We start from the raw sequence: 22,079 nt of genomic DNA, 5'->3' as shown, positions 1-22,079 counted from the left end.
CTGGACATAGCTGGAGGGAACCAGGTACACAGGGAACGTGGGGGCAGGGGCCACATGAGGGCAGTAAGGCCACAGGCCAGCTGGGGCTAGCTTGCATACAGGGGTTCCACTGTAGATATGAGAGGAGCTAAAGTAGGAATGGTCAGATTCTGAGGCCTCATAAATGTGGGAAGGAGCTTAGACGGTCACTGGGTCATATAGGGACATTGTGGGCACAGATGGAGGGTCTGGGGGTTGCAGGGTCGCCTGTAGTGGTCTCTGCAGGTATCAGGGGAGCTTACAGTGGCTCTGTCAGACCTACAACAAGTAGTCAGGGGACAGGCACTGTGTGCAGCCAGGTTCTAGAACATTTCCATTTTGCAAAATAAAGGCAAAGGATACTGGGAAGCAGGTGGGTTCCATGCACAGGACATACATAGCTGTAGACTTTTCTAGAGTTTCCACAGACCATCTGTCACTATCCTCACCATGGAAGGTACCAACATCCTGCCTTCCACTTAAACTTGGTGAGACAGTAGTCTAATTCCAGTAGCAAGGCCTCAGAAAAGTCAGGAAAGCAATCACACCCCACCCCTTTTACTATTGAAACAGGGTCTCCCTATGGAGCCTACAGTGGCCTTAAGGTCCTAATTCTCCTGCCTCAGAGTGATTGGAGATCTCAATAGGCCTTCAAGAGCAGTTGATTTATAGATTACTGCCCTGTGGTTGGAACCATCTAAGGCCCCAGGGTGGTAGGATTACCAGGGACCTAGTGGGTTTCTCCAGCCTAACAGTATAGCCTGAGTCAGCTCTGCTGTAAGAACCCCTCCACCCACCCAGTGACATCACACCATGGGACTCTCTATCTCACATAGGCTGCTATGGGAATGAAGTAGCCACTCCAAAAATACTGGCTTGGACTCCTACAGGTCAAGAATCCCCTGTGGGAAATGCCTGGAACCACAGCATTTTAGATTTTGGATCCTTCTGGCTTTTAGAACATTTATAAATACAAAAATAGGAGATGGGCATAGTAATGTATGTCTGTAATTCCAGGCATGGGAAACTGAGTCAGGGGGACTGAAGACTGTAAGTTCCAGGCCACCCTGTGTTTTAAGAAAAACAAGTCATGGTGAAGATTCCACTCAAGTAGAAACCAAAAGGCTTCCACATGGGCCCTGCCATCCACTGGTCAACCTTCCCACCCTCACAGTCCCAGGGAGACACTGCAGCATTTCCCACTGTCTCTCTTTGGATGGCAATCCATCCCATGATTCCATGTGAGGAATCTTCCAAACATGGCACCATGTGAGTGACCCAGAAAGTTCCAGGTTTGGGAGAATTTAGGAGTTTACATATAGGGATGATCTACTGCTGTGGTGGAGCCCTTGCCCAGCAGGTGGGGGCCCCAGATTTGGTCCCAACAGTAAACATAAAATCCTAAATAATAACACCAACAAAATGTCATGAAGCCAACACTCCTGACCACTCTCCTCAAAAGTCCACAGGGACCTGGCTCCACATTTAGGACAGAGCACAGCCTCTGTGACCTGTGAGAAGGGATCTAACAGGGGAACCTTTGTGGATACCTTTGGTGTCAGTCATTAACCAATCCCCTGGAAACCCATCTATATGGGGGCTCATCACTCATGTCACCAAGAAAGCCCAGGCCCTAGGGCCAGCATGGACAGGTGGTGTAGAAAGCATGTCTCTCATGAACATCAGTTGCTGCCCCTGGGCTGACTCTCTCCTCAGGGGACAACGTCACCCCAGAAAATATGGGTGTCAATGGCTCTTCACAGGCCAAGGCTGGGACACCGCTCAAGTTCCACAACGCACAGCACTGTACACTACAGAACATGACATGTCCCCAGTACACACCTCTCAGAGCCGGAGTAGCAAGTTTCAACAGAAGTGACTGTCACACAACTCAGGGTACCTTGGAGCCTCAGGACATTCACACAGCTGGGGGGAGGAGACTGCTCTGAAGCCTCACAGGGACAGGAGATGGTAGTCTGTCTCCTCTCCATGCCCACAAGCCTCATGCCAGGTCTAGAAAAGGGCTGTAAGCACAGTGACCTGGATGGATAACCCCCACCTCAGTGGTTGAGTCCAGACACCTGTATAGTGACATATCATCCCCTAACCTCATCTTTCCCCCTAGTTGCCACCTTAGCTATGTCCTCTCTGCAGCCTCTGCAGCCACTACTCAAAGCCACGGTAAGGCCGACAGACTCAACCCCCCTCAGCGTCCTCACGTCCCCAGCCCTCACGCCTCAGGACCACAGGAGTAAGCCAGTGAGCAACCAGCTTGTCTCCACTCACCTACCTGGCCTTGGCCTCTATTCTAGGCCGCCCTCCTGCTGCTCCAAAACAACCAGCCTTGCTCCGGGCTTCCAAAGGGGCTAGGTGGGCGTGGCGCCGGCGGGTGGGAGAGGGGGCGCCTCGAGGTCACGCCCCACCTGAAAAGGCACAGCGAACGCCCACTGGGGTTGGTGCGTTCCCTTTGCCAAGGGTTCTACAGCTGAGAGGGGCGGGTGCCAAGATAGCCACGCCCCTCGCCAGCAGTATTTTTGCACACTCTAAGTGGCGCTTCTGGTCTGTCCAGCTTCTTGAAGCTACTCCTGTAGGACAATGGCCGATTCATCAGAGCGGGGCACAGGGTGAGTCCGGAGCCCAGGTTAGGCGGAATTTAGGGGCACCTGAGACTTGACTAAGGCCAGATCCTGGGCTGACAGGCAGCCGAGCTGGAGAACTGGCATCCCCAGAGTAACTGCCTGAATTCCTCCCAGATTGGAAGGCTTCTATTCCTTGAGCGTGTTAGTGAGCTAGGGTCCCAGATGCAGCTCAGAACTGGGGTTGTGCTGGCAGCAGGTGGCTTACCTCAAAGTGCTTAACTTTCGCATCTGCAGCCCACTCAAACTGCTTTGTTTTATGTTAGGCATTTTCTGGTGTATTTTTGAGACGGGTGTCTTGTAGCCCGAACTCGCTTTGAACACACTGTAGCAAAACAAAAACAAAAACAAAAAACCCCCAAACAACCAAAACCAAAACCCGAATTCTCCAACCCCTCCCGAGTCGAGGGATTCCCACCTCCAGCTGTGACCATTTTATTGTGGCATCAGAGGCATCTGAGACAGAGTGAGCTTTGGAAGTATTGTAGCGCCTATTGTTCCTAGCATTCAGGTTTCCTTATTTCCTGAAAGGAGTTTTGTGACATGATGAAGATTTGGGAGTTACAAAGTAATTACTTTAGAGTAGCACACCTGGGAGAGTTAACGCTGGTGGCACCCAGGTGTGCTCAGTGAAGGTCAAGAGTGAAGCATGCCTGTTAGCACCAGAGTGAAAGTGGGAGGATCCAGGGTTCAAGGACAGCCTGATTTACCTACCTAACATCCTATCTCAACAACAAAATATTAAAAAAAAAAATTTCTTATTTATCTGTGAGACAAGTTCTTACTTTGTAGCCCTGGCTGTCCTGGAACTCACAAAGATCCACCTGTCTCTGCCTCCCAATCGCTGGAATTAAATGCATGTGCTGCCGTGTCTGGCCACTAGTTAATTTTTAATTGAACATGGTGGCACACACCATTAATCCCAGTGCTCAAGAGGCAGAGGCTGTTGCAGTAAATCTCTCCATCCCAAATATGACTGGCAATGAAAACACGACTCAGTTAATATGATTTCATGCTGTGCACCTAGATTGGGCAGATCTACCACTATACTACCATCTTCCCCATCTATGAGACCCCTTAGAACTTGTGGTTTCTCCAGGCTACATGCTTCTGCTCCATTTTATTTTCACCTCCTCCTCCATCATCCTCTCTCTCCCACTCCTCCTCTTTCTCTCTCTCCACTTTCAGTTCCACCTTTCCTTTATCTGCCCAATCACTGGCTCTAGCCTTTATTTTACAAATTAAGGTGGGAAGAAGGTGTACAGGAAATCACCTAAGTGCTGACTCATTCCTTATTCGAAGCCACTCACATTGGAGATTGGAATTAACATAAAATATAATTAGCTCCAGGGCTATCCACAACCAGTCACATATCTAGTTTCCAGGCCAGCCTGGTCTACAGAGAGAGTTCCAGAACAGCCAGGGCTAAACAGAGAAACCCTGTCTTAAAAAATCAACAACAAAAAATATTTTCTTAAAAAATAGCGGAATGATTTAACAAAGGATTAGAGGAAGAGATCCAAGGGACAGTGGGCAATGCAGAGTCTGGCTTCTGAGCCTGGACACCGGGGTGGGTGGTGTGGGGGAGTTATGGTGAGGATTCTCATAGTGACGTCAGGGATGGAAGGCTTAGTCAGCATTCTCAGTCAAGAAGGTGCTGTAGGATGGTGTTGAGCAGTTCACGCCCCACAGACCTAGGAGATGTCCGAGAAGCCAACGAGGCTGAGCTGTGAGGACGGCAGGTCTTCAGGAGAAAGAAATGATAACCAAAGCCACTAAGAAATTCCTGAGTCATAGCATCTGTTAACCAGATATTTTGTTTTCTAAGAGGCTCTGGGTCACACAGAGGCTTCTGAGGAGCGAGGGAAGCCTGTAGCCATTGTCCTGACTCCCACTAGGGTGTGAGAAAGGTGGTATTCTTCCTGTGGAGCCTGTCCTGGGAGCAGCCCTCACCTAGGGCCCAGCTCCCACTGTCAGCAGGAGGCAGGCAGCTCTGGGCTTTGCACAGCTCTTCTGCTGGATGAACAGCACATCTCTCTCCTCTCTTGCAGGAAGTCTGCAGCTGCTGGTGTTTGCGCTGTTCCCAAGACAAAGGGAAGGAGAGTGCAAGGTGAGGGCTGCCAGGGTCCTTTCAGGAAGTGTCTGTCTGTTTTGTCTTCATTAATATTTCTTTTTTTTTTTTTAAGATTTATTTATTTATTATATGTAAGTACACTGTAGTTGTCTTCAGACACTCCAGAAGAGGGAGTCAGATCTTGCTACAGATGGTTGTGAGCCACCATATGGTTGCTGGGATTTGAACTCCGGACCTTCAGAAGAGCAGTCAGGTGCTCTTACCCACTGAGCCATCTCACCAGCCCTTCATTAATATTTCTGTTTAGTTTTGTTATTCCGTGTGGATTCATCTCATTGGAGGCGTGTGTGTAGAAGGTAGAGGACAAACCATGGGAATCACTTTGTCCTACCATGTGTGGTCTCAGGCACTGAAGTGGGTCATTGAGCTTGGCTACAAGGACCCTACATGCTGAAATTCTTCCTGGCTCTGATTTCAGAGCGAGAGAATATGAATGTATTGCCATCTAGTTCATGAAAGGGTTGTGTTATTGGGGGTACAGGGGAGGGCACAGAAACGAGTCTGAAGCTTTCTCTGCTCAATGGCATGCCTTTGGGGACTGGTAGTTTCTATCACTGAGGTGTCATTTGACTGCAGTGGGCCTCTGGAGAGTTGGAGTCTCTTTTGTCATGGCCTCAGGCTCTCAAGACAGGCCTCAAAGGTGCAGGTCTGGAGGCCAGGCCTGCATTCCTCTTCAGAAGCTGCATTCCCCACCCTGGACGGTGCTGGTGGCACAGGGCCACATATCCAGTTCCACCCTGAAACCTTCTGAGCTGGGTGGTGTGGGTGCTGGGAAGCAAATCCAGGTCTCTTGCAAGGGCAACAGCAAGTGCCCGTCAACCCCGTACTCTTGCTTTGCTTAAATATACTCTGGGCGTGGGGTACACATGGCATCCATGTGGGGGTCAGGCACAAATCAGGGGAGTTGTTTCTCCTCTTGTACCATGGCGGTCCTGAGGGTCAAAGTCAAGCCCTCAGGGTTGACAGTGATCCCTGGACCTGGTGGGTTTGGGGTAGGGAATGGGTGTTGATGGATGGAGCCCAGGACCTCACATATGCTAGGCCAGAGCCTAATCACTGAGCAACATCCCCAGCAGATTCTGTTTGCTTGTTAATAAGATGGCAGGGATGGAACTTGGGCCTTCATCATGCCAAAAGCACCCTATCACTTAGTGGCCCCAGCCTGGTAGTCTTGTTTGTAACCTCTGGTCTGTTTGCATGCTGCCTGGTTTTATTAATACAGTCATGTCCTCAGGGTGACACAATCTTCATGGAGACTCCTACTGTTAGATAACTGCAGACAGGGACTCTCATGGTGCTTGTGTGAAGCACTTGCACTGTCATGAAGCTTTAGTTCTCAAAACTGTGACTCAGCAGTAAAGTCCCTGTCTCTCTTAGTGTCTCTGTCTGTGTGTGTAGGTTTTTATCTTTGAGCCAGGCTTTCATTGGTTTAAAACCCTAGGCTCAAGCAGACCCCCCCCCCCAAGTGCTTGTGGGCAGCTAAGCAAAGATTTGAAGCATGAGTACCATGCTGCTTTCAGGAAGGCTTCATCCTTGCATCAGGATGCTCCTGCAGGGGATGGCTAGTAGACAAAGGCTCCCTAGGCAGGTCCCTTGGGAGGGATTTTCCAGGAAGCAGGCACTCTAACATGGGAAAAGAGAGTTGTCAAAGGAACAGTCTCCTAACATGACACTAGCTGACTTCCTTGCCCTCCTCTGCCCACAGCTTGGCAGGGCTACAAGCATTTTGAGCAAGAAACCTTATCAATATCCTTCCGGTTTGGGATGGAGCTTACTTAGCTAGCTCTGTTAGCTTTCCCCGTGAGCCTTATGCCCCAGGATCTAGACAGAACCTATCAATAGACCTTTCTGGCCTTTCCCATGGGAGACAGTCCCTGTTAGATACTGGGTGGGCAGCAGTGTAACCCCTGGCCACTAGTTTCCAGGCAGCCTGCTGGCAAACAATCCAGGGCTCCTGCCCATGCAGTTGACAGGCACACTGGAGTCACCTCCCAGAATGCAAGCTCTAGGAGGGGTAGTTTTCACTGAACCTGGCTGTGGGCAAGTTTCTGTGGTGTTGGGCATGGACCCAAGGGTGCATGTTTGAAGGCTCATGTGTATAAATGTGTGGCAGAGCTTGCATGAGGGCATGTTTGTATGATCTTGTGTGCACAGGGCATGTGTGTTTGTGTGTGTACTCATGAGCACTTGTGGGTCCACAAGTAGTGTGCAGTCAGGTCTCATTTGGCAGATGTTTTTCAATGCAAATCATTAGTCTTTGTTGTCATTTTGCAAATATCATGCAGCAGACTAACTAGCTACACCATCACTAGTTGATGTCATCTGCATGACCCCCTGTTGATTCTATAGGCCATCTTTGATTGAAGGTCAACAGGCAGTGAATAACTGGCATGTAGGTGTGTTAAGGCATGTAGGTGTAGACTGATTAAGGCATAAAATTTCAGTTTGAGTCCCTGTGTTCCTCAAACAAAATGTTTTTGAACTCTGGTGGCACCACCTGGAACTTTCTATGATTGAGTTTCAGAGTAGCCTGAATGGCCAGGCAAGCATGGCTGTGAACCCCATCCCACCCCCCTGCTGTGCCCACGGACTCCCAACCCTGTCCTTGCTGAATGAAACAGGGTGTCTTGGCTCAGGGGTATTGCCCTCACTTATCTGCAGGAGGCTCTGGATTCCGTTATTTTTGTCACAAAGCAGGTAAATGGGAGGTACTTGGGTCCTCACACAAGAGCAGTTGGTGACTTCTGGTATGAACTGCCTTGGTTGGTTCTGCTGTGGTTCTGGAGCCGTGTGCCAATGTGATCACCAGGCTAATCCCCACCTTTCTTCCAGTTGCAGGAGGTGAGGCATGCTGAGATCAGCATGCACCACACAGAGAAAGTGCACACCAGAGTCAGTTGGATGAGGCAGGGCAGCAGGCTTAGTGTCAGCTCCTTAGAACAATTCCGACCATGAATTTGGGGTGTCAAGGCTACCTCCATCGGTCCTGGCCCTGGGGTGGCTGGGATGTGAGGGCAGCCTTGGGCAGTGCATTCTACCCAGAGGCATTTATAGAACTTGAGGGAGGCTGTGTCTCCAGGCTTGGCCAGGCCAGACCTCAGGCCTGAGAGCATCCAAAATGGGAGATGGGAGCAGCGGGGCTCACATGTCTTTGGTGTTCATCTGCCCTTCAGGTCCTGGGCCAACAGATTGATGTGCTCATGTTGAACATCACAGGGCATCCCAGGGGTGGCAGGGAAATGGTGCTACAGCATATTGGAGGGAGACCACTTCGGATCCCGCACCTTATGCCTGCTGCCCAGGATCCCAAGTAACTAAATTTCACGGGAGACATTAATATTTCACTGTGGGCAAGCCTTCTGGGCATGGGTGACAGAAGGGATGAGTGAGTGAGCCCAGCTCTGGGCATTTTAAGGCAAGAGATCAACATGTCTCAGGTCATAGTACATGAAGGTCTGAGGTGACTGTGGGCTGGGATCTGCAGCTCTGGAGTTGAGGTTCCAGAAAGGGCTCCACTTGGCTCTTCTCCCCCTCTCCCTCCCCATTCCCCTCTCCCTCTCTCCCCCTCTTCCCCTCCCCTCCCTCCCCCCCTTCCCCCCTGTCTGTTTCTCTTTCTTAGTGATAAGTTTTTATTCATTGTGTATGTGTGTGGTATGTATGTGTGCAAAAGTATGCTGGTGTGTGTGTGTACACATGCATATGTATGTGTATGTATGTGGATCCCAGGGATCGAACCCAGATCACCACATGCCTTACCCACTGAACTACATTGCTGGTGCCAGTGGGCTTTGGTTTTTTTCTTTTGTTTTGTTTTCTTTCTGAGACAGGGTCTCATTTTCTACTCACTTTGTAGAACAGGCTGGCCTCAGAACTCACAGAGATCCACCTGCCTCTGCCTCTCAAGTTCTGGGATTTAAAGTGTGCTCTACCACCACCAGGCTCAGTAGGATTTCTTCCAAGGCCAGAGGGCACTGAGCAGGTAACAGAGCTCTCGGGCGCCTCCTCTCAACTTTGCGTCTTCTGCTTTGTTGCACTGTGGTGTGCTATTATATCTGAAGCCAGTGTGCTGGGCTGATTTTACCTGAGTCTATAATGCACCTCAGAGCTGGGTCTCCGTGTACGTGGGTACCTGTGTGACACCCTGGGCTGCCACCTTAGTGTGGTGCATTGTCTCCATCACCCTGTGAACCTGGTTTTCTTCCTTGTCCATCCCCACCTACAGTCTTCATCCCTCCACAGGCTCACTGGTCACAGGGCTAGGCTTACTATGCTCCCCTAGCTGTTTGGTCCTACAAATGCAATTGTTCCTGGGTGTCCTCGGCCTTTTGCGACTCTTTTTTTCCCCCCTTGCTAAGTAGCATCCCCTGACAGTTGATCCTCCATATGTGCAGGCTCTGTGTCCAGCTGACTGGAGGCTGGTCCATGTGGGCACTAGGGGTCAGCAGAGTGCTTTCCTTAATAGCACAAGGACTTGGGTTTGACCCACAGAACCCTGGGAAATGCTGGGCATGTCTGTGTGCAAATTCCAGCACTAGGGGCAGAAACAGGAGGCTGGGGCTTGTGGGCCAGCCAGACTAGGGTAAGGGCTGAGCTCCAGGCCAGGGAGAGGCCTGCCCCAGAGGATGCCAGCAGTGTCCCAGGTATGACACCCAAGCCTCCACATGCTGCTCACTTGCATGCATGTACACCAATCCATGCACAGACTTTGAAAGATCAAATGGGGCTGGAGAGATGGTGCAGCAGTTAAGGGAACGTAGTGACCTTGCAGAGGACCAAAGTTCAATTCCCAGCACCCACATGATTTGTCACTGCCATTAGTAATGCCAATTCCAGAAGATCTGGTCACCAAGAGCTCCTACACATGCCATGCACATAAACTCATGCAAACAACCACACAGAACAAAAAAATATATATAGGCAATGTTTTTTAAAAGGCAAAAATGGAAATATGGGGAACACATTTGATGAGTTCTTCCCTGTCATTGTCCCCAAGCAGATTCTCAGTCATGTAGAGATTGGCATGGGAAAAGTTTCAGGAATGTGTGGCCTGGAGGGTCTTGAACCAAATCTACCCCCACCCCTGCCCCATGAGTGCCAAACCAGAATGAGGCATGACCCCGATGTTGGAGACTTTTTTATCCCTTAGGGTCCCTGAAGTAAGGAGCTGCAGTTGGTGGCCCCCATTGACCTATGACCTCTTGCTCCCACCTCCCCTACCTCCCACCCTGTATGGATGGCTGCTGTCTGATGTGCAGATTCACTACAGTTGCTTCTAGCCTGCTGTGTTCATCTAGGTTCCTCTTCCACCGAGATCATTGTAGGCCATCATGTGAGGTCACAGGACTCAGATTCGCACCAGCTTGGGTGTTGGTTCTGCTTTTTGCTCAACAAGCCAAAGGAAGGTTCAGCATCCCATGGTGCATAAACTTAAAAAACCAACCAACCAACTAATCTGGGATCCATAGGGTAGAGGCAGGAAGTCAACTCCAGAAGGCTGTCCCCTGACCACCTGCACATAAGTATGTGTGTGCATACACACACTCAAACAAATTTATAAGTGGAATGTAAAGTTTGATTTGTTTCTTTTTTCTGGCTTCTCTTTTCACACATTAAGGACGCTGAGCTGCACTCCTGACCCTGTTTTTTTTTTTTTTTTTTTTAAGTCAAGCAAGGTTTCTCCGTGTGTCCTTGGTCGTCCTGGAGCTCACTCTGTAGACCAGGCTATAGACCAGGCATGGCCCTATGCCTTGTGTTTCAGTCTTTCCTATTTTCTCACTGGGTTGTTGGTCTGATTACTGAGCTCTGTGCTGCCATACAGAAGGCACAAGGCAGTCCTCGCACTCACTGGGCAGGCACTCTATGGCTGTCCTGCACCCATTCCCTCACTTGATGAATTATGTGTCCATCTACAGTGTCAGAGTGACACCTGTGCCAGAGCATGCGTGGGGGTGGCTGGGAATGCCTCGTCTCCTCTACCTTGTTGAGGCAGAATATCTGTCCTAGACTGTTGAGATAAAAACACTCTGACCAATGGCAACTTAGAGAGGAAATCAAGACAAGCTCCCAGACAGCCCAGGGCCAGTCTGATCCAGGCTATCTGTCAATCACAGCTTTCCTCACAGATTGAGTCTTGGCAGTCAGGTGACAAGGACAGCTAACTGGAATTGCATGCACCTGTTTGTGGCTCTGCATAGTACGGGCTCTCTAGCTCGCAGCTTCTGGCTGATTCTGTCTTCTCTGAATCCTATCTCTCTCTGTAAGAGTGTGAGGACGACAGATAAACACCACAGATGGCTTTTCACATGGGTTTGTGGCTATGGAACTCTGGTTGTCAGGTTGGCCAGGCCAGTGCTTTACCCACTGAACCATGGCCTTGGCTGCCCCCGCTTTCCCTTCTGTAGAAGAGTCGGGGCATCTGACACACACAGGCCCCTGGCTGCATCCATACCATTTGCCTTTACAGAGCTATGTTTCCTCCCAGTTTAGTTCAGGGTACCCATGAGGTAGGGGAGCAACAGGGACTACAGTGTCCTCAAAGCCCAGGCTTGACACTGATGCAGCTCGGGTCCCCTCATCTCCAAACACTTCCAACTACAACTATTTTGAAATTTTCCAAGTATTCACTTTAACATTTCTTTTTTATTTTGAATCTTCTGTGTTTGTGTATTTATGTGATATATATGTTTGTGCATGTAGGTGACCGAAGAGGCCAGCAGAGAGTGTCAGGTCCCTTGGTACTACAGTTACAGATGGTTGTGAGCTGCCATGTGGGCACTGAGAACCAGTTCTCAGAGGCCCTCTGAAGGAGCAGCTGGTGTTTCTCTGCTGAGCTGTCTTGCCTTGCTTTCCAGTGACTGATCTGCATGCTTCTGCACTGCATTGACAGTCTGTGGTGAGAAGTAGGGATGGAAGCCAGAGTACACAGGCATCGCAGAGTATCATGCACACACCTTCCACATAGAGCACATTGTCTTTCGGGGACATGGTGGGGGCGGTTACATGTGTGTATGTGGGTGTCTGTGCGTGTGGAAGCCTCAAGTCTTTCTGGATCCGTTTCTACCTTACCCACTGAATCATGGCTCTGGCCATGACCATATACACTTAGGCAGGGTCTCACTGAGCTCACCCATTTGGCCTGTCTAGTTGGCTGGCTTGCTCTGGGGACCCCTCCTCTCAGCCTCATGAGCACTGGAATGACAGGCAGCTGCCACGCTCCAGTGCTCAGCCTTCATGTGTGTTCTGGGGATTCAAACCCTGGTGCTCACACCACACAGCATTTTAGTACCTTAACCATCCCCCAGGACCTCTCAGGTCCTCTACAGGATATCTTTAGTTCTGAGAGGGGCATGCCCCTCCAACCACAGGCATGCATGCACCTTCCAGCCGTGCTGCTCGATGACTTGGGGAACCCAGAACAGCTTGGATGCTTGGGCCGCAGGAGTAACAGTGAGCATTCCCTGGGGACCTGTGATGTTCCAGGCACCATCTAAGGCATTTTCAGGGAATCCTCCCACACATGAGAGTGGGTGCAGCAGTTCCCAATGACAGATGAGGAGCTGAGGCCACTACAGAACACTATGGGAAAGAAAGGTCCTAATCAGCTCTCTTCACACCCACTGGTCTGTAGACCTCTCTACCTGAGCCTGGTTTTTAATTTTCTTTATCTTGTGTTGTTGTGAGACATGGTCTCACTGTGTGTGTTCCTGGCTGTGTAGACCAGGCTGGCCCTTAATTCTTGGGAGATCTGCCTGCCTTTGTAGTGCTATTAAGCCTGCAGGGCTGTGGGGAAACTCAGAGTACAGGGCAGGTTCTGAAGGAACTGAAGAGACTTAGCGTTTAAGAGCAGCTGCTCTTCCAGAGAACCGGGGTTCCATTCCCAGCACTGACAACCATTTGTAAGTCCAGCTTCTTGAGATCTACCACTCTCTTCTGGCCTCTGTGGGTACACACATACCTGGCCAAGCTGTGTCAGTGCTGTGTGTCTGCTGGCTTCACTGAGCTTCTCCCTTGCAGCTGCACAGGGCTAGACTTCTCCTTTGAGCGCTCTGAGGAGCTGGATGTTAACACTTTTGAGGACATCATGGCTTTTTATGAGAGCAGGAAGTAAGTAGCAGCCTTCGCACCAAGACCAGGGAGGCACAGGCCAGGGCCACCATCTGGGAGCTCAGAGCAGCATCCTTCCTGGGGACACACTGTCATATTTGGCCATGTAGGGCATATGTGGGGCTGGTAGGAGCCCCTGCTCTGAGCTTTCTAGACAGGAAGGCTGCGCAGCAAGTAAAGGGACCCATTAACCCGGTGTCACCCATGTCATTTTTTGCTCTTGTGTCTCCCTGGAGGGCGAGGGAATGGAGGTAAGTATGGCATCCATTCGGACACGAGGCATGATGCATGTATCATAGTATGGGGCTGCACACAGGACCACCTTCAGTTCAACTGTCAGAGCCTAAACATGCTTTTAGTGAGTGAGGCTGGCAAGATGGCCCAGTGGTTTGTAAAGTTGCTTGCCACAAGGCTAACCCACCTCATTTGAATCCGTGAATCCACATGGTGGAGAGATCCTATTCCTGCAAGTTGTCCTCTGACCTCCACATATGTCAGGGTCCAGCCTCAACACAGTATGGGAGTTCTCACCTGGAAGCAGGGATATTTGGAAGGTGCATAATAAATATACACAGACTACTTTTTGGGTAAAAGCTGACAGGCAATTTTTCAAGGCTTAAAGTTTCTTTCTCTTAAAGAAAGCAATCACAAGTGGGGAGGGAAGAAGGGACTTGGGAGGGAAAGTAGATGGGGGGAGGTAGTAGGGGGGAGAGGGGAACCTGATCTGGTATTGGGTGAGGGAAAAGGACTGAAGCCCTGAGGGCCAGCAGAAAGAATGGAAACAGGCAACCTCAGGAAATAGGAGGCTGGGGGGACCCTCCAGAATGTACAGAGATCTGGGAGGTAAGATACTCTCAGGAATCAAAGGGAGGGACCTTAGATGAAACACCTGACAGTAGAGAGAGGGAACTTATAGAGCCCACCTCCAGCAGGAAGACAGGACATCAAGTGAGGGATAGGGTTGCCATCCCACAATCACATCTCTGACCCATAATTGTTACTATCTGAAAGAATTACAGGGATGGAAAGAGACTGGAGGCCCCAAGGAGTTTAGAGGTCAGGTGGGGTGGGGAGTGGGGTCTCCACATGAAGATGGGGGTGGGGGGTGGGGGTGGGGAGGAGGTGTGGGATGTGGAGCAGTTGAAGGGTGAATGGGGGGCAGGGAATGGAATATGGAGTGTAAAATAAATTCATTTAATAAAAAAATGGTTCTCTCTATTCTCTGGTCTCTGTCTCTCTCTCTCTCTCTCTCTCTCTCTGTCTTTCTGTCTCTCTGTGTCTCTCTCTGTCTCTGTCTCTCATTCACTCTCAGCCTGAGGCTGCAGACACTCTCCTGTGCACTCTGCTTTTCTTGAACTCCCACACACATACACACCTCTGCGTGTTCCTCACTCACTCTTCATATTCTCTCCTCACTCACTCTCCACATTCTCTCCTCACTCACTCTTCACATTCTCTCCTCACTCACTCTTCACATTCTCTTCTCACTCACTCTCACAGTCTCTCCTCACTCACTCTCACAGTCTCTCCTCACTCATTCTCACATTCTCTCCTCACTCACTCTCACATTCTCTCCTCACTCACTCTTCACATTCTCTCCTCACTCACTCTCACATTCTCTCCTCACTCACTCTCACATTCTCTCCTCACTCACTCTCACATTCTCTCCTCACTTACTCTCACAGTCTCTCCTCACTCATTCCTCACATTCTCTCCTCACTCACTCTTCACATTCTCTCCTCACTCACTCTCCACATTCTCTCCTCACTCACTCTTCACATTCTCTCCTCACTCACTCTTCACATTCTCTCCTCACTCACTCTTCACATTCTCTCCTCACTCACTCTTCACATTCTCTTCTCACTCACTCTCACAGTCTCTCCTCACTCACTCTCACAGTCTCTCCTCACTCACTCTCACAGTCTCTCCTCACTCATTCTCACATTCTCTCCTCACTCACTCTCACATTCTCTCCTCACTCACTCTTCACATTCTCTCCTCACTCTCATATTCTTTCCTCACTCACTCTTCACATTCTCTCCTCACTCACTCTCACAATCTCTCCTCACTCACTCTTCACTTTCTCTCCTCACTCACTCCTCACATCCTCTCCTCACTCATTTTTCTTTTCTTTTCTTTTTCTTTTTTTTTTTTTAAGATTTTATTTATTATATGTAAGTACACTTTAGCTGTCTTCAGACACTCCAGAAGAGGGTGCCAGATCTCGTTACGGATGGTTGTGAGCCACCATGTGGTTGCTGGGATTTGAACTCCGGACCTTCGGAAGAGCAGTCAGGTGCTCTTACCCTCTGAGCCATCTCACCAGCCCCCTCACTCATTTTTCACATTCTCTCCTCACTCACTCTCCACATTATCTCCTCACTCACTCTTCACATTCTCTCCTCACTCACTCTCACAGTCTCTCCTCACTCACTCTCACAGTCTCTCCTCACTCACTCTCACAGTCTCTCCTCACTCACTCTCACAGTCTCTCCTCACTCACTCCTCACATTCTCTCCTCACCCACTCTCACATTCTCTCCTCACTCACTCTCACATTCTCTCCTCACTTACTCTCACATTCTCTCCTCACTCACTCTCACAGTCTCTCCTCACTCACTCTCCACATCCTCTCCTCACTCACTCTTCACATTCTCTCCTCACTCACTCTCCACATTCTCTCCTCACTCACTCTTCACATTCTCTCCTCACTCACTCTTCACATTCTCTCCTCACTCACTCTTCACATTCTCTCCTCACTCACTCTTCACTTTCTCTCCTCACTCACTCTCATATTCTCTCCTCACTCACTCTTCACATTCTCTCCTCACTCACTCTTCACATTCTCTCCTCACTCACTCTCACAGACTCTCCTCACTCACTCCTCACATCCTCTCCTCACTCATTCTTCACATTCTCTCCTTACTCACTCTCCACATTCTCTCCTCACTCACTCTTCACATTCTCTCCTCACTCACTCTCACATGCTCTCCTCACTCACTCTCAATGCTCTTCTCATGCTCTCTGCATTCACTCTCTCACCTGCTCTTCACATGCTCACCACTCACTCTCCACATTCACCTCACATACTCCTCACTCGCTCTCTACATGCTCACTACTCGCACTCTTGCCTTTCTCCTATTGCCCCGTCTTTTATTGATATTCCAAAAGCAGGTTAAAAAAAAAGACATTGTATAATTGTTGCCAAGTTAGATTCAAAGGAATAACCACATCCCACAAAGAACCAAGAATTACAATTGTTCCCCAAAGTTTCAAGGCCTGTTCCTAGGCCTATAGGCAAAATAATAATAATTGCAAGTTTATCATTGTTTAAACTTTAACTTTGATTTATTATACACAGAGCTCAGAGGCCAGCTACTGCATTTTCCTGTGAAGCTCTAATGATAAATGACATGGGCAAAACTGCCAGGGAGTGGTCAGAAAGAATCAAGTTAACCCTTAACTCAGCAGTTCTACTAGCTTTCTGTGTCTGCACATTGCACACAATGCTTCTCCTAAGAGTCCCAGTGTTTAGACTTAGTTTTACTAGTGTAATATTTTACATATTCTATACTTGTTTATTCAGGAACCATTCTCAAATATTGTACAAAGCTCATTTCATTGGCTGGAAAGATGGCTCAGTGGTTAAGAGCACTGACTACTCTTCCAGGGGTCCTGAGTTCAATTCCCAGAACCCACATGGTGGATCATAACCATCTGTAATGGGGTCTGACACCCTCTTCTGGTGTGTTTGAAGATAGTTATAATTGTACATAAAATAAATAAATATTAAAAAAACTCATTTCATAGCTTCAATAGTTTTTTTCTTTCTTTCTTGGAGTCCTAATGTTGGCTCTAATTCATTTTTTAATAAGTTTTTCAAACTTTCTTTGCAAGTCAAGCATTAATCTGGAGCTACCATTGTGCAGTTATTACATTGTTTCCAAGATGAGAGCACACAGCATGTCTCAATTTTTAATTGTTTAAGAATCATTATATCAAGAAACATCTAGTTTCACAGAATTCATTAGAGCAGAAGGAGAAAGAAGTAAGAAAGTCAGATATAATAGAATAATCATGCACACCAGGGCCAACTGAAAAGCAGTCATGCACAAATGAATTGGCTGTTGTTCAGGGCTATGTTTAGGAGAAATGGGAACAACTGTTTTTTTGTTTTTGTTTTTTTTTTTTTAAACAAAGAGTTGCAATGGGTTACTAAGATGTCTCTACTCCGGTCTACTGCAGGCAGTCCCTGTCATTGTATGCTGTTCCCAGCACACACACGCACCCTCACACACACATACCTGCATCCACACACATGCATGTGTCCACACACATGCACTGTCACATGCATACACAGACACAAACACATACACACGCACCCTCAGACACACTTACATGCATCTACACACATGCATGTGCCCACACACATGCACATACACACGCACCCTCAGACACATGCACACAAACATATAGGTAAATACTGAAGAGCAAGTGAGAATCAGGGTGAAGCTCAGTAGCAGAGCAGCTGCCCAGGGTGTGTGGGCCTTGGGCACCGTGCTGGCAAACGTGGGCACAGAAGTGGCTCAGTATTGTTGCAGAGGACCCACCTGCCAGTGTTCTCGTGGGCCAGCTCACAATTATCTGTAGTTCCATTGCCGAGTATTCTGACCCTCTCTTTCAGCCTTCATGGTCACCGCACTCATGTTCACAATCCCATACATATCTACATGCTTATGCACATAGTTAAAATAAATTTTTAGTGCCAAAAGTACCAAACGCTAGAAAGAACAGTCAAATGTCCCCATGTCTGGACACAGATTGGTCCCTTGGGGCTAGAAAGAGGAAGCTTAGCCACCAGCTGAGAAGTACCAGACAATGAGGGGATTCTATGGGCTCCAGGGAGGTCAAGTCTGACCCATGCTCTGCAGACCCAGCCAATTTCACACAAATTACAAAGATCATACATACAAGATCCCAGCTAGCCGAACAGCTCAGGAGAAAGGTGCTCGCTGCCACACCTGACGCTCTTGCATTTGCTCTCCAAGTCCCCACATGATAGAAGGAAAACTGGCTGCTTGGAACTGTCCTCTGACCTCCAAAGTTTGTGACATGTCTCCCAAGATATAAATTAAAGCCACTTAAAAATAGAAGACCATAACACTTGAAAGATGGCCCGCAGTTGGGAGCATTCGCTGTTGGACAAGAGTCTAGATCCTAGCACCCACATGGGCTACTCACAAATGCTAGTCACTCCAGGTCTGAGGAACACAGCATCTGCTCTGGCTTCTAGCATGCCTAAGCTATGATGGGCTACCCTTGACTGAGAAGACCTCCCACTGGAGACCGGCCTTCACCTGCCTGGCTGTCCTGGGCTGCTTTGTGCTTTGTGGCCTGTGCTATGGGGCCACCCTTCATGCACTGGTGGCCAATGGCCAGCGCTACAGCCATGCACTCAGACTGACAACCCTGGTACTGTTCTCAGCAGTGGCCTCTTTCACACCTAGCAATGTGCTGCTGGTGCTGCACTATTCAAACCCAAGCCCTGAGGCCTGGGGCAATCTCTATGGAGCCTATGTGCCCAGCCTGGCACTCAGCACCCTCAACAGCTGTGTAGACCCGTTCATCTACTACTATGTGTCCCGTGAGTTCAGGGAGAAGGTACGCACTATGTTGTGTCGCCAGCCGGAAGCCAGCAGCTCCTCTCAGGCCTCCAGGGAGGCTGGAAGCCGAGGGACTGCCATTTGCTTCTCTACACTTCTGTGACTGGTAGCTGAGGTGGGAAGGGGGCATTCTGGCTTGACTGGATCTCCCCTTAAACTACGCCCCTCTTGAACCCTCGGGACATGACCTTATTTGGATATGCAGTTGGTGCGACCTTCATTAGTGGGGCTGAGGTCCATTGGAAATAGTGGAAGGCTTCAATACCCCACTCTCACCAATGGACAATCATAGAAACAAACTAGGGACACAGTGAAACTAACCAAAGTTATAAACTAAGTACATTTAACAGATATCTACAGAACATTTCACTCTAAAACAATAGAATATTGTTCTACCTTCTTCACAGCACCTTATTTACAGTGCCTTCTCCAAAATTGACCATATAATTGGACACAAAACAAGCCTCAACAGATACAAGAAGATTGAAATAATCCCATGCATCCTATCAGATCACCACAGGCTAAGGCTGGTCTTCAATAACAAAAAGAACAGAGAGCCCATATATTCATGGAAACTGAACAACTCTTTACTCAATGCTAACTTGGTCAAGGAAGAAATAAAGAAAGAAATAAAAGACTTTTTAAGGATTCAGTGAAAATGAAGGCACAGCATACCCAAACTTATGGGACACAATGAATGCAGTCCTAAGAGGAAAACTCATAGCTCTGAGTGCCTTCATAAAAAAGTTGGTGAGATCATACAGTAGCAGCTTAATAGCACACCTGAAAGCCTCAGAAGAAATAGAAGCAAATACACCCAAGAGGAGCAGATGGCAGGAAATAATCAAATTTAGGACTGAAATCAACCAAGTAGAAACAAAACTATACAAAGAATCAACAAAACAAAAAGCTACTTCTCTGAGAAAACCAACAAGATGGATAAACCCCTAGCCAACCTAACAAGAGGGCACAGAGACTGTATCCCAATTAACAAAAACAGAAATGAGAATGGAGACATAACAGAAACTGAAGATATTCAACAAATCATCAGATCCTACTACAAAAGCCTATACTCAACAAAACTGAAAAGTCTAGATGAAATGGATGATTTTCTGGACAGATACCAGATACCAAAGTTAAATCAGGACCAGATAAACCATTTAACAGTTCCATAACCCCTAAGGAAATAGAAGCAGTCATTAAAAGTCTCACAACTGAGTAAGTCCAGGGACAGAAGATTTTACTGCAGAATTCTATCAGACCTTCAAAGAAGACCTACTACCAATACTTCTCAAACTATTTCATAAAATAGAAACAGAAAGAACACTGCCCAATACATTCTATGAAGCCACAGTTACACTGATACCAAAACCACACAAAGATCCAACAAAGAAAGAGAACCTCAGACCAATTTCCCATATGAATATCGATGCAAAATACTCAATAAAAATCTTGCTACCAAATCCAAGAACACATCAAAACAAGCATTCACCACCATCAAGTAGGCTTCATTCTAGGGATGCAAGGATGGTTCAATATATGGAAATCCATCAAAGTTATTCACTATATAAACAAACTCAAAGGAAAAAACCCCACATGATCATATCATTAGATGCTGAAAAAGCCTTTGACAAAATACAACACCCCTTCATGTTAAAAGTATTGGAGAAATCAGGAATTCAATATCCATGCCTAACATAATAAAAGCAATATACAGTAAGTCAATAGCCAACATCAAATTAAATGGAGAGAAACTTGAAGCAATCCCACTAAAATCAGGGACAAGACAAGGCTGTCCTCTCTCCCTATCTATTCAACACAGTACTCGAAGTTCTAGCCAGAGCAACTAGGCAACAAAAGGAGATCAAAGGGATACAAGTTGGAAAGGAGGAAGTCAAGATATCACTATTTGCAGATGACATGATAGTATACATAAGTGAAAATTCCATCAGAGAGTTCCTACAGCTGATAAACAACTTGAGCAAAGTGGCTGGGTAAAAAAATTAAGCAAATCAGTAACTCAAAGGGTAAATGGGCTGAGAAATAAATTAGGGAAACAATACCCTTTATGATAAGTCACAAATAATATGAAATATCTTGGTGTGAAGCTAACCAAGCAAGTGGAAGAGTTTTATGACAAGAACTTCAATTCTCTGAAGAGAGAAATTGAAGAAGACCTCAGAAGATGGAAAGATCCCCCATGCTCATGGATTGGCAGGATTAATATAGTAAAAATGGCCATCTTACCAAAAGCAATCTACAGATTCAATGCAATCCCCATCAAAATTCCAACTCAATTCACAGAGATAGAAAGAGCAATTCTCAAGTTCATATGGAATAACAAAACAAAACAAAACAAACACAAAAAAACAAAAAACAAAACAAACCAGGATGGCAAAAACCATTCTCAACAATAAAAGAACTTCTGGGGGAATCACCATCCCCGACCTCAAGCTGTACTACAGAGTAATTGTGATAAAAACCTTATGATATTGGTACAGTGACAGGCAGGTAGAATAGAATTGAAGACCCAGAGATGACCTTTGGTCACTTGATCTTTGACAAAGGTGTCAAAACCATCCAGTGGAAAAAAGACAGCATTTTCAACAAATAGTGCTGGCTCAACTGGCAGTTAGCATAAAGAAGAATGCAAATTGATCCATTCTTATCTCCTTGTACAAAGCTCTAGTTCACATGGATCAAGGACCTTCATATAAAACCAGATACAGTGAATATAATAGAAGAGAGAAAGTGGGAAAGAACCTTGAATGTATTGGCATAGGGGAAATTTTCCTGAACAAAACACCAATGGCTTGTGCTCTAAGATCAAGGATTGACAAATGGATCCTCATAAAATTGAAAAGCTTCTGTAAGGCAAAGGACACTGCCAATAGGACAAAATGGCAACCTGCATATTGGGAAAAGATCTTTACCAACCCTACATCTGATAGAGGGCTAATATCCAAAATATACAAAGAACTCAAGAAGTTAGACTCTAGAGAACCAAAAAACCCTATTAAAAATGGGATACAGAGCTAAATAGAACATTCTCAACTGAGGAATTTTGAGTATCTGAGAAACACCTAAAGAAATGTTCAACATCCTTAGTCATCAGGGAAATGAAAATCAAAACAACCCCGAGATCCACCTCATAACAATCAGAATGGCTAAGATAAAAAACTCAGGCAACAACACATGCTGGGGAGGATGTAGAGAAAGAGGAACACTCCTCCATGACTGGTGGGCCTGCAAACTGGTAATACTACTTGGGAAAACAATCTAGCGGTTTCTCAGAAAATTGGAAATAGTTCTATGTGAAGACCCAGCTATACCACTCCTGAGCATATACCCAAAAGATGCTCCAACATATAACAAGGATATGTGCTCCAGTACATAGCAGTCTTATTTATAATAACCAGAAGATGGAAACAACCCAGAGGTTTAGTCTATTATCATCATGGTGGAAAACATGGCAGCATGTAGGCAGAGAGGATGCTGAAGTAGCTCAGAGTTCTACATCTTGGTT

The 22,079-nt window shown here is 47.4% G+C and overlaps 1 protein-coding gene across 1 annotated transcript; it reads left to right on the top strand.

Annotated features, from left to right (window-relative positions):
* The first annotated feature begins 468 nt into the window (after positions 1 to 468).
* LOC147002388 (proteinase-activated receptor 4-like) lies at positions 469 to 18,656 on the top strand. The gene is made up of 6 exons (XM_085843481.1): positions 469 to 475; positions 2,144 to 2,269; positions 4,706 to 4,764; positions 7,962 to 8,098; positions 12,802 to 12,891; positions 18,194 to 18,656. Exons 1-6 carry the CDS (start codon positions 469 to 471, stop codon positions 18,654 to 18,656), a joined length of 882 nt encoding a protein of 293 aa, XP_085699607.1.
* The last annotated feature ends 3,423 nt before the right edge of the window (positions 18,657 to 22,079 follow it).

Source organism: Mus caroli, unplaced genomic scaffold (assembly GCF_978045245.1).
Source record: "Mus caroli unplaced genomic scaffold, Mus_caroli_1 scaffold_10, whole genome shotgun sequence".
NCBI classification, from domain to species: Eukaryota; Metazoa; Chordata; class Mammalia; order Rodentia; family Muridae; genus Mus; species Mus caroli.
The sequence above is the reverse complement of the archived record's forward strand: the minus strand, read 5'-3'. Positions and strand labels throughout refer to the sequence as shown.